Here is a 13,452-nt window from a genome sequence, read left to right on the forward strand (position 1 = left end):
AGTTTAGCTTTTTTCTGCCATAAAAAAATAATAAATTAGGGCTTTCTAACTGTGCCATACTGCACAGAAGAGAATTCTGAGTTCTCTCAACTTTCAGCCATGGCTGTGCTGTTCGCATTGAGGTGTAGGACTTTATACTGCAGTGAAACATAAAAGCCACAGCAAGGAAAAATGTACATAAAACAGCCAGAAACTGCTTGCAGTTCAGAGAGTTAACATATTTTGCAAGACACTATGAATAAGAAATGTTATTTTAGCAAAGCTTGAACTTTTAACAAAGCACCTCTAGACTAATGTGTTGCTTCTTTTGCTTAATGTATGAGTGCTTCTTCTGTTGCTGCTGAAAATGTATTATTACAAACACTTAAGACAGATTGATTTTATATGAACAAGTTTTTACATGTTTACTCGTAGTCAGAATCAAACTGAACTGGTCAGAAAAGGAAAAAGGAAGGAGAGAAGAGGCAGAGGAGGTCGTGGGTTACTCAGTCTGAAGTTGCTTCTCTTCCTTTTCTTTATTTTCCTCTTGCGGCTCACAGTTCTACGCAAACACACAGTCATTCACAGCAAACCACAGTCGCACACACTCACAGCCCGTCATTCCTATTCTTAGCTGTGTTCTGGGCTATTTATAGACCACTACCGGTTTCCAGCCATTTAGCAGGGAGGGATCTCAGCCAACACAAAGGAACTGGACTGACTCTGCGAGCACATGTGAGTTTCATCTGTTTCTAATCTGAAGGCAGCCACACACACGCACGCACGCACGCACGCACACACACACACGCACACACACACACACACACACACACTGCACAGCAGGCTGAAGCAAAAATAAGGTTAACAGAGGAAAAACGAGGAATGCAGAACTCCTCTATCTTAAAAATAGCAGCAAAGTTCCCAGGCGAAATCAACGCAACACAATACGGCGATAGTTATCTGGCCTGTAGCCTGTAAAACACACAAACAAGCCGATGCCAGCCCGCCACATGAGAACAAAAAAAAGATGACCAAAACAAAGGAGCCTCTCTTCTACTGAATTCCTGTCTGGCAGATATTTCTTTGGCCTTTTCACAGCTATGTGGGCGTACTATCATCCAACCCCCATCCAACTCACTTTTTCCCTGTTGCACTCCTCCACAAGTGAAGAGAAACTGGTTGTTATGAGCAAGACAGCAACTAACAATTATTTTTTGATTAAAATGCCAGAAAATAGTCTAAAAAATGCACAAGTGTCAGTTTAACAGATTAGAAAACAAGAACAGTTTTCTAATCAATGAATCCTCTGAACTCCAAGCAGTTTCAGGGCATTTCTTCACTTTCGTCACATTTTCATTTATTGTGGGCTTTTTACTGCAATATAAAGTTCTACCCCTCTATGAAAACAGCACAATCATAGTAGTAGAGAGAATTCAGAAATGTTGTCTGTACAGTATGACATAGCTACAATGCCATGAATCACAATAATAAAAAATTTCTGCGATCATTTGTTTTACAGAAATGGGCAAAGTGTCTGAGTGATCATGGATGGTACCAATACTGGAAACTGACTCTGCCTACTGTAGATATTATTAATATTAAAATCTAAATATATCCTATTCACGTTTTTAGGGCACAGTGGATTGGTGGTTCGCACTGTCGCCTTGCAGCTAGAAGATTCCCGGTTCATGTCCCCGCCTTCCCAGGATCTTTTTGCATGGAGTTTACATGTTCTCCCTGTGCATGCGTGGGTTTTCTCCAGGTTCTCCGGCTTCCTCCCACAGTCCAAAAACACACTGAGGTTCATTGATAATTCTAAATTGTCCATAGGTGTAAACGTGAGTGTGATTGTTTGTCTCTATATGTAGCCCTGTGATAGATCTGTCCAGGGTGTCCCCTGTCTTCACCCTGGTCAGCTGGGTGCCGGCCCCCTGTAACCTTAATGAGGATTAAGCGGTGTATAGATAGTGGATGAATATTTACGCTTTTACAAAAAAAGACGAAAGACATGTGACAAAAGAGATACAGAATGAAAGAGTAAAAAATGACAAAAAAGAAATTGAAAATGACTACCAAGAGACACAAAACAATACAGAAACGCAAAATTAAAAAGAAATTAGAATAACAGGATGCAAATTAGTACAAAGAGACTAAATGTTCATGTAAAAAGAGTATTTTTTTTACGCAAAACCGAAGATGTTTTTTACAATTTGATGGTTTACATTAACTTTTTCTAACGTGACACTTATTGGTGTGCCTAAAAATACATTATGGAAACATGGTGACTGTGGATTTGGAGACAAAAAATCTAACTTGTTTGAAGCCTAACAAAAAAATAATTTTAAATGATCACTCTGTCCAAATCTGCTGTATGTACTCTTAATAAAATAATATTATTAATTTATGATTTCCCTAAAAAGTGAGAATTCTATCCATGTGTAATCTCACCAGTTTTATACAGATGACCCGTGGTTGTGTTACTGTTAATGTGCTGTGTTAATTTTGAAGTTAATTTAAACAAGTTACTATTATCTGCACACTAAGATGTACTGTGATCAAAAGTATAATGTGAAAAATAATGAGTTTGAAGTAGTTTCGGAAAATTTGTACAATGAACCACAGCTGAAAATTTGGATATTGTTGGTAATGACTCCATGGAAAGACTCCAAAAGTTCTTTTGATTTCATTGTACTACCTTGTGTTTATGGACATTTTTACCATTTCTTTACTGAGCTAGTGTTTAATTTTCCAACAAAGACATTCCTCAGTCAGAGAAGAAATTTGTCAGATTCCATTTTCATGTCAAGTTAAGTGTGTTCATTGGCTTCGTTGAGGTTTCTATTATGCAATAATGTGTTTCAAAAGTACTCGATAATTTGAGTTACCCTAAATTTCATTCGATACTTTGGGTTATCCTAACCCAAGTTATATACTAATACTGTGAGACTTTGAATTTAAGCAGAAAAGCAGTAAAATCTAAAATAACACTGACATGTAACAAATAACTGAAGAGCACCTGATAAACTGTGACTCTGTGTCACTTTGGAGATGCTCATATTCATCCTGCTGTTGTCTGATGCTGAAGGTATTTCCTAAACTCACAGTAAAGACTCCTACAAACAGCTGGAAACAACAATCTATATTACATTGGCTGATTCTGAAACCTGTGCTGTGTGGACAACACATTGTCCTGAAGCAACAGCAGCCGACTCAAAGCTTTCCCATTCTTTTTTCTTTGATTGCTCCAAACATTTGAGTTTTCATGGACATTGATATAAGGCGTTGTAGTGTACAGCTATGCCCCAAAATGGGAGTAACAGACTTTGCTTCTGGGTGAGGCCAAGAACTTTTTGAAGGAACCTCGTATGTGCATTTGCTTTCATCAAATGAAAGCCTGCAAGCTGTGTCTTCTGCTCTTGGTAAAGTTTATGGACCAATGTTGATGCTGAAATGTGGAAAAATCCAGATGTTCAGACTTTGCCCTGTGTGCAGAGGAAGCCTGTTTAACCTATATAACTGTGTTTGTTTCCATGAAGGAAGGGCTCTGAGGCTTCCTCTTATTTGGGATGAGGTTTGTTGGGCAGCGTGAGAGTTGGCAGCTGTGAGTCAAGAAATACTTCCAACATAAACAGGATTTACTTTACTGGCATTGTCTATGTCAGACGAGAAACTTGACATGAACTTCATGTCTGTGCAGTAGAAGGAGACATAGTTAGCCTTGTTTAGCAAGTAAAGACTTGAAGCTGGGAGGAACAGCTAGCTTTCTTAAAAGAATTTTACACTACCTGGCAGGTAACATGTTTCCTATAAACTCTATATCCTGCTAGTGCAAGATGGCAGCTTCTCATGAATTTTGTTCTTTAATAACACACTTAAACTGATGCAAGGCATTCATATTTGCTTCCATTTGGCAGCATTTCTGTGCTTTTCAGCATCTAGTCAGAAAAACTGGACTTTCTGAATTCTATCTAGCCCTCTGGACCGCAATCTGGATCCCCAAAGCTTTCACAGAGCAGAGTGGAGACGACAGGAGAGACTGAGAAGAAAATGAAACTTACTGAATCAATAAAATAAATGCAGCATGGCTTAAGAAAAGTATAAAGATGAGCAAGTTGTCAACAGGTTGTTGGAAGATACATTCAGCATGGTGAAACATCATGGTTGGAAAAATGTAGAACATGATGATTTCAGGTGATTTTTAAATGAAGAGTAAAAATTCTAGACCATGTTGTACTGTTTCCATAGTGGTGCAGGACTTTACAGTAAAAATTATCCCACAATGAGGAAAAACAAAACAGGACCAAATGAAATGCCTAGAAACTGCTTAAAAGTGGGAACCTACTCCAATTTTCTTCAACTCAACCTCAGACAGAAAGAAAGCTTTATTCCTTTGTGTTGAACTGTTCCTTTAAAATCAGTCCTTCCAGCTGAGAACAACCCCAACTCGCTGATCTGGCACAGCAGGCCTGACCTTGGCACTGCTGCAGCACCATGTTGTGCCATGCATTGTTGCCCTACGCTGTGTGGTTGCACATGCCTTCCAAAGATTTCTATCCCTCGAATCATCCAATCAGAGAGTAGTGAGATTAAGTGAGGTGTGCTGTCCAAGTACTAAACACTATCAGCTAACACAGGAATCACACTGAAAACGTGGATGGACAAACTACTAATTCACAAACACACACAAAGACGCTTCCAGCTGCCTTGTTTTCATCAGGATGATTAGAAAGTTGCTCCAGTGTGTGACAACATGACAACTGCAGCTAAACATCTTAAAGACAGCTGACAGCCTCACAAAAAGCTACGAAGTCGAGCTTCAGTTAAGCTTTTTTCTTTGGTTTTTATGTCAAGAACAAACTTCCAGAATGAAACGTTAGAACCATCTTTCAAAACTTCACTATACACAAAAACAGCATTAACATTAATTATGATGTGGAAAAAGTTAAATAAATTATCATTTATTACATACAAATAGCAAAAGGTGTCCAATTCCAACCTAACTTTTCCTTGCAGTTAACAATTAATGTGCATAATTCAAACTAATGTTTAAATAAATGCAAATAGAAATTTTATGTGTCATTCCATTAATGGCAATTCCATTTAAATTCAACCAGATTTGAATGGCTTGGTGCATCCTCAGCAGTGATGCAGGCGTTTATCAGACTATCATGATGAAGAAGGAGCTGAGTCGGAAGGAGCCCTCTGAACTCCAAAATCTGCCAGCAGGTTTGACAGGCATGACAAATTTACAAACAAACACTGAAACTACAGTATTTATTAGAGCTAGAAATTGTAAAAACAGAATGAATGGTTAGATTTTCAACTTTAGTTCCTTGAACTTATCATGTGTGTCTGTCATTGGGAAAATTAATCATAAATAAACTGTTTTGTTTAACCAAGCTCTGTAAAAAAATAAATAAATAAATCAAATATTTGGACAACTTAAAAATGTAAATAATAAACAGTAAATATCTACGTGGTGCCTCCATTTTTTCATTGTTGGTAACACCTGTGGACACTTGAAAAACACTGGACTTGTTGATTCTAGGATTTTTCCATTTTTGCAAAATAGATGGTGAAAGAAATGTTTCTTTTTTTAATGATTTATGACATCATAACTGTGTCATACTGCACTGAAAAAAAACTGCATTTTTGAGTTCTCTCTATTTCTAGCATGGTCAGAGTTGTGCTGTTTCCATAGAGGTGCAGGACTTTACATTTCAGTTAAAAAGTAGCTCACAGTGAGGAAAAATGTGACAGGAGCAACAGACGCCAAGAACCCTAACCTGAAATTCTGAAGGTTGATTACTTAATGATTAATTTTTATTATCTACAGATGGCACAGAGCAGATCAGAATTTAAAATGCATTCTTTTTAAAAGGTAAAAGTTGCTTTATTACTAGCTTTAATCTTTCAGTTCTATTCTAATCAAACATCACACTTTCATTGGCCGAAGGAGTTCAAAACCAACAAAAGCCAAGAAGACACAAAAAAAAGACAACGGTGAAGAGCAGCGAGGGCTGAAATGTGAGGTGAAAGTTCAGCAGGTCCTGTGGCAGCAGTTACGGCAGTAAATAACTCAGACTGTGTGGATGCGGCAGAGATGAAGAGGCTGCCTGCATGGATTACACTAATGAGCTAAACAGGATTGTGCTAGATTACAGAGGATTACTGAAGAGTAAGCCCAGGTCTGACAGTGCTGGCCAAGAGGCCATGTGGTGGGCCGCGTGGAGGGGAGGGCTCAGGTAAACGCACATACATGTTTGTACATGTGCACAGAAACAGCCCACAACAGCAGCAATTCAACGGCGCCTGTTACAATAATGTCAATATTACTCTGACGCTCAGCTAAAAATATTTCTTTTCAAATTACAAATAAAAGATCTTAAGGGTTCATTAGATAGGAAATTATCATCTTTATTTTGCAGATCTTTGTCATTATACAGTGCCTGTAAAAAGCATCCAATTGAAAATTATATTCACCATGATTCGTTGCTGAAAAGTCATGTCACGTGGCAACAGACATGTTGCACATGATAAGTTGTGCTTACTCCCTGCACATGGGCACGAAGCGCTACAAAGTCTCGGTCATGGCGGCCATTTCTAACAAAACTGTCACAATGCTCTCAGCACATAAACACAAAATTGAAACTGCCTGTAGCCTAAGCAACTGCCTATTTGGGTTGCTACAGCATCAAACCCAACACAACCGGGTACTACAGCTAATGTACAAGACATTTTTTTACATGAATATCCGTTGTCATATGCCGTAGCGATTAATGTATTTGTAATAGGTTCATTTATTAATGAATATAAAGATTCCCTGCATTCTCAAGAGTATTACTTTTATTTTGAAATCTACAAAACACGATGGCTACCAGCTGAGAAGAACTCTAGTATGTTGCCTGGCAGGGCTTCAGTGAAAAAATCAAAAATCTTGGTTAACTGAATCAATCGATTGGTTGGAATGTTCCCTACATATTCATGTTTGCTCTTATATATGTTAAATTGTATACATGAGGGATCAATAGAACAATAATCCATTATGGCAAAAATGTTTATGTTCAAAAATGCACATGAATAAAATTATTGTTATTTGCAGCGCTGGTTTGTACACTGCAAAAAGGCTACATCAAGTTAAAAGGAAAAGGTTAAGTTTAGGCCTTACAGATCTTTGCTAAGGTTGGCATTAGCAAAAGTCCTTAAGTAACTTAAGACTTGTTTACTAGCAGTATTTTCATTCATCTCTGTGGTCACTGTCTGTTTCAAGTGATTACACAAAGTCGAAGCAGAGAGGAGCTCAGAAACCAGCAAGAGGACGGGAGATTGTAAAATGAATTCATTGACTAGCTGTTATCTATTAAGTAGTCTACAAATCAGCTTGAGTAACTTTTCAAGTAAAATTAGTCTAAATTCTGTGTGTGCAGCTTCTTAAATGTGGTTATTTTCTGTTTTCTTTCCTTGACAGTCAACTGAATTTGGGTTGTACACAAAACAAAATATTTGTCATTCTGGACTTTGGAAAACAGTGACTGTAACAGTGACATTTTATACATCAAATAATGAAAAGTGAATCCAGAAAATAATTATTTGCAGCTCTGGTCTGAAAGCACACAATCAAAATGTTCCTTCTAAAGTCACTCATGGGGACATTACAGCTCTGTGTTGACATTAAATCCAGATAAAAATAATAAAAAAGGACACAAAGCTTGCACATAGGGAAACCACAGAATCCTTAGATATGTCAGGTATCCTTGTATATTTTTGTAAGGTCAAAACTTTAGTCTTAAATTTGTCAAATTAATCGTTAGGGTCACAGCTTTGATGTCCATATGAGTTAGGTTAAATTCCATAAGTTATAATATTGTCGTGTTTCAGCTACATCAGTGCACTAGATAGGTTATTCTCCATATTTATTATTACTGTAGAGTCTTTTTACGTCATTATCAGCCTCATTATGTATTAGAGTCAGGTTAAGTTGTATTTCATATAAGTTTTGTAGGTAAAATCACACTATGACTAACATTGTAGGGTCTTAACCCCAATATTTGAACTAGTTAGGTGTATTCATTATCTTTTTTACTAGACAGTAGGTTGGCGCAATGGCTTTAAAGTGTTAAATGTGCTACATAAAAAATGGTGGTTGGACTTGATTATTTTGACCGCCTAACACATAATTTCCTATTTTTTCCTTCAAAACTTTAAAGTCAGTAAATAAGTGCTTCAGGTTTTCTTGAAAGTATTCGTATAATTTGCATCAAATAGCAGCCAGTATGAAATTTCGAATATATTTTCTTAAAAATGAGCTGAAAAATAGTATGTTGTGTTGTTAACCGATGGTCCCCAATTGGAGAAAAGCGAAGTCTTGTCATCACTGCACTTATCAAATTAGAGAAAATCTTTCTACAAATTGCATACAACTGTCTCTGTAATCAATAACATAACTTTTGGCTGATTCCAGCTCTGTCAGCGTCACAGCTCCACACTGCTGTCTGCACACTTGACTTATGGTGGCTTAAATGTGACGCTGGTGTAATGGTGCGCTTAGCTGGGTGTGAGTGTGCGTTTGCATGCGTAGTACACTTGCTATTGTGTTCTCCTAACACTATTACGTAACTCAAAGCAGACTGAGGTTTGCTCTAGTACACACTGTATCACTGTCACACACTTTCACACAAATTGTTCTGCAGTCAGTTACACAAACATACACCTGTACTATGGTTTAGATCAAACTGCTATAACAGCAGTCAGACTTCAGACACATCTACATCCACATTTTACTGGGACAAACTTAACACAGGCTGTAACAACATAAAATGTTCTTATTGTAGCTTCCTTGACTAGATAGAAATGACTAACAAAGTCCTCACTACCGTTTAAATCAGTTTCTTAAAAACACTGTTGCCACTCTCCAAGACATGACAAACTACAAATTATCGGACATGTTAACCTGTTTTTTTTGTTGTTGTTTTTTTGCTATTTGTTTCATAGCAACTACAATCTAGTTTTGCTAGTTAAAAACAAAAGCCTTTAGTAAATTGGTTGCTAATTACTCCGCCAAGGAAAGCAGCAGAGTTATGTGATAATTGGCGTTGGTTTGTTTGTCTCTTAGGAACATTACTCAAAAATGGACTAACAGATTTGCATGGAATTTTCAGAGGTCAGAAACGACACAACGACCAATTGATTACATTTTGACAGTGATATGGCTTATAGTCTGGATTTCAGTTTCATTGATAGCGGCACCGAGTCACCGTAACTATGACAACAAGCGAACACTACGTCAGCTACCTGCTGCTCACATGAGTGCGATCCTACTACAAATCGACCACTGTGGACTTATTGGGATTTATCCATTGGAAATGACACAAGGAATGAGCAGCCTTGGCGGAGAACTGTGCTCTTTCAGTGCTTTTCTAGTTAACATCTGTGGCAGCGACCAACCAGAAAGCAATTGACAACAGGAGTGGACTATATTTTATGGCATGGTATCAGTATAACACAATATCATTGAACACAAGTTACATCAGCCAACCGTTTTGGTCTTCTAACTGGTACAAATAAAAGAATGTCCAAGTTCTGGCTCTTCTGCATTTATTACTAGTGACATACAGTTTTACAGTTTCCTCTCTGTTTTGAAGTCCTTAATGGTTTAGCTCCACAGCAAATCAAATCTAGTTCCAGTGTGCGTGCAGCATATATGTACTGTACTTACGTCCACGATGTCAGAGTTAGTCCGGCTCTCATGCGGCTCATTGTATTCGGTGTATTTGAGCAGAACTTTGTCCATGTCGGTGCTGGCGTACTGAAACAGCTTGTTGGTGCTGTTGAAGATGATGAGGGCGATCTCGCAGTCGCACAGCACGCTCAGCTCATATGCTTTCTTCATTAGGCCAAACTTACGCTTCGTGAATGTCACCTGGAGAAAAGAAACACTATGAGATGTCTATACCTGTGGATTTACCACTGCTAAATCACTCTAGGCGTACTGAGAATTAGTGCCATCTAACTCAGTGTACCCCATTTAGCAGTTTGTAAATCATGCCTCTGTATTTTTAGCTAGCTGCATAGTTTGATGGTTGGTTGAACAATTTGATTCAGAAATATCTCAACAACAATCAAATGAATTATCAGAAAATTTGGTTCAGACATTCATGTTCAGTAGACGATAACTAACGGTCTTAACGATCCTCTGACTTTTCCTGTAGTGCCATCAAGTCAACATTTGAATGTGTCCAGTACTTTGGTTTATGACCAAATACCTGCTAAGTTAATAATAGTCCCATCATCCTCAGCTGCATTTGGTGTTTAGTGCAAGCAGAAAATTCAGATGAATTGCCTCACAAGATGCTGGCTCGAAAAAAACATCCATCAAGCTGCATCAAAGTTTCCCTAGAATTTCTGAGCCGATATATTTTCAACAAGTTGTTTTGGGCTCAATTACTAAATTCAGTCCCTCTGATCAGTGTGCTGGTGGTCATTTTGGAAAAGATGTCTTTGTTAATAACATTTGAAAGCTCCACGGCTACTAACTGACAGTTTTGATTGGCAGTTTTGTCTTCGGTTCCTGAACTCATCCCATCTCTGACTGTTGGAGCTTCTATTTAAAGAAAAGCTGTTTTTAATAGACACGCAGCTCTATTGCATTTGTGGTTCAGGAGTTACACGAATTACTGCCCACTGCTGAAATCAGCTCCCCATGGAACGCAGATGCACCCAAACCATAACCATTTATAAAACTAACTTTGCTAAATCTATTTAATGCAGAAGTATAAATCAAGTCTGAGTAAAGACCTTATGAACCTCAGCATGTTTAGCATCATCCTTCTGAGTATGTTAACATGCTAACATTGTTAGCATTTAGCTCTAAGTGCAGCCTGTACCTCTGCAGACCTGATAGCATTGCTGCAGACTCAAAGACATCCACTGATTTTCGACTTGTTTCAGAACTTCAGCATTGAAACTACATTGTCACTCAAAAGATTGTAATGGCATATAGATTGCATGTTCAGAGCCTCCTTATTGATGTTCATTTTGTGAAGAAGTAAACAGAAACTGTAGTTCAAATCAGGGATGTCCTGATCAGGTTTATCTGCCCCCAACACTATACAAGTGATTTACTCTTTAGTGTCTGCTGTTACCCGATACCATTTTTCTAGGTAAAACACACTTCGTGTATCTCTTACTGTTTAACACTATAGCTACCTGGAAAGGCCAGCAGTTCTATGTTGGCAAGCAAAGAGCACTGTGGGGGTTTAAGCTAGTAAAGCAGCACATGAAAGTCTTCTGTGAGGTTTGATGACATCCAGTCAACGCGTATGTGTTAACTTAAGCCGGTATCAGCTAGAATGGCAAAATGCTGCTGAGTCATGTGTGGCTTAAAACAGTGACATCAACAAAGGCTATATGTCCAGTGTGTTCAGATTATACTAAATAATAATTAATTGATAATGGTATACAAAGTTAATCAAATTTACGACACCTGTGTGACAGTGGACGTGACCAAAAGATCGGGCTTTTGGCCGATTGACTGAGCCTGGTGGTACAACCCAAGATAAAATATTAATATACTGTCTAGAGAATACATCAATCAGCCACAACGCTAAAACCACTGACAGCAGAAGAGTTTAACATTAACAATTTAATTATAATGCAATGCTCTGGTGGGAAACCTTGGGTCTTGCATTCATGTGGATGTTACTTTGAAACACATCTTAACCTTGTTGCAGACCAAATACACATTCAGTTGTATTTTGCAGCTTCAGCTATTGATTGGTTCTGATCACTCTGAACTCACTGAATCTAAAATCTTCCTTTGGCAAAGCTATAAATATGATCAACTGGTGAAGAAACCTGAGCAGTCAGTCTGTAAACCAACAAGCATTTTATCCAGATGATCTGAACGTCTTCATTTAGAGGTAAAGTAATGATCCCTGATTATAAAGAAAAAAACTGCTCACACTACAGTAAAACGAAGCAGTAAGATGAACCCTTACTCTTCCACATAATTTTGACTAACCTGGAGGTTTGATCATGTGATCATTTACTTGTGTTTGGACTATTTTTAGCACCACCGCCATTTTCCCACATCTCAGCCATTACTACCTGAGGCATTAAAATCAAACTTACGTTGGATGAAACTGTATTTTTCATACAACTCTCTAAAATCCAAGCAGTTCCTGGATGGTATTTTTTTGTTCCTATGACATGTTTCCTCATTGTGGGTCCTGCACCTCTCTGGAAACAGCACAACCATAGACAGAAGAACTGACACGTCTTCCTTGCAGTAATAAACAGATAGAATAACAGAAATAAAAAATGAAAATGAAAGTAGAATTTATTTGATTATTTAAAATTTTACAAAAATTGAATAAAGCTATAATCAACGTACATTATTTTTGCAATTGATCCTTACTATGTACATTTTTACAGCCTATACAAACTTTTTCGCTCTACTCTGCACATCGACTCGAGGTAACAGAAAGATGTTTCACCATGCTGAATGCATCTTCCAACAAATTGCTCCTCTGTAAACTGTTTTTGAGTTATGCTGCATTTATTGTATTGATCCGGTAGGTTTTATTTTCCTCTGAATCTCTTTCATTGTCACTGCCTGCAGTTCAACTGAAAACTCTGAATTTTTGACTGTAAGTCACAACTGAGTGAGCCATGACTACTCAGTTGTGTTGAAAAATGCAGAATTATTGTTGTTAACAGAATCAGTTTACAGCAAACTGTTTATTTTAAGTTTATCTTTTTGTCAACTTTCCAGACAGAACTGTATGTCACACATTTCTGGCTATCATGCCTCTCAAACCAACTGGTGACATTTTGGGGTTCAGAGAATTAATAAATGAATGCACACTGTGGTTATAGCATCAGCTTTTTGTTGCTTTTTCCTGTTTATGGTCTGTGGTCTTTGGGGTTCACAACAACACATTTTCTCAAATGAAATGCTTCACAACCAAATCCTCAGAGTTTGTTTGTTTTTTGTTGTTTTTATATTGTCTGACTGAGTGCAAATAGGTAGACAAAAACTAGCGCTACAGTGATTAATATGAACTACTAAATTAGTTGCTAACTATTTTGATAATTGTTTGAGTAATCCTTTTTAAAAAGTCTAAATTCTCTGCTTTTTCAAGGTGAAAATTTTGTGTTTTTTTGTCCTCTGTGGCAGTAAACTGAGTATCTCTGGGTTGTGGACAAAACAAGACATTTGTCATTTTGGGCTTTAGGAAACACTGCTCTATATATTTCAGAATTTTCAACCTTAGAGACCAAACAAGTAATCAGGTAATCTAGAAAATAATGGTTTTGTCAAGCCATCACGAAGAAACTGCTGTAAACACTCATTCGCTCACTCTTTTTCTTTTTTTTACACTCAAAGACAACAGCAGCTGCTCACAGAGCACAGACACTGGCTGATATCATGTGATGCTCACACTCAGTGACTGTACAGAGACTATCAGTGCA

At 37.7% G+C, this 13,452-nt stretch overlaps 1 protein-coding gene across 5 annotated transcripts in view; it reads right to left on the reverse strand.

The window, feature by feature from the left end:
• Positions 1-13,452, reverse strand: part of LOC111584796 (myocyte-specific enhancer factor 2C-like) — a 45,859-nt gene that overhangs the window by 15,415 nt on the left and 16,992 nt on the right. For all 5 annotated transcript variants that reach the window (XM_035940893.2, XM_035940891.2, XM_023294063.3 and 2 more), the window contains one exon: positions 9,695-9,898. In XM_035940893.2, the coding sequence (XP_035796786.1) occupies positions 9,695-9,898 (204 nt within the window). The remainder of the gene's footprint in view (positions 1-9,694; positions 9,899-13,452) is intronic.

The sequence above is a fragment of the Amphiprion ocellaris genome, chromosome 17 (assembly GCF_022539595.1).
Source record: "Amphiprion ocellaris isolate individual 3 ecotype Okinawa chromosome 17, ASM2253959v1, whole genome shotgun sequence".
Lineage (NCBI taxonomy): Eukaryota > Metazoa > Chordata > Actinopteri > Pomacentridae > Amphiprion > Amphiprion ocellaris.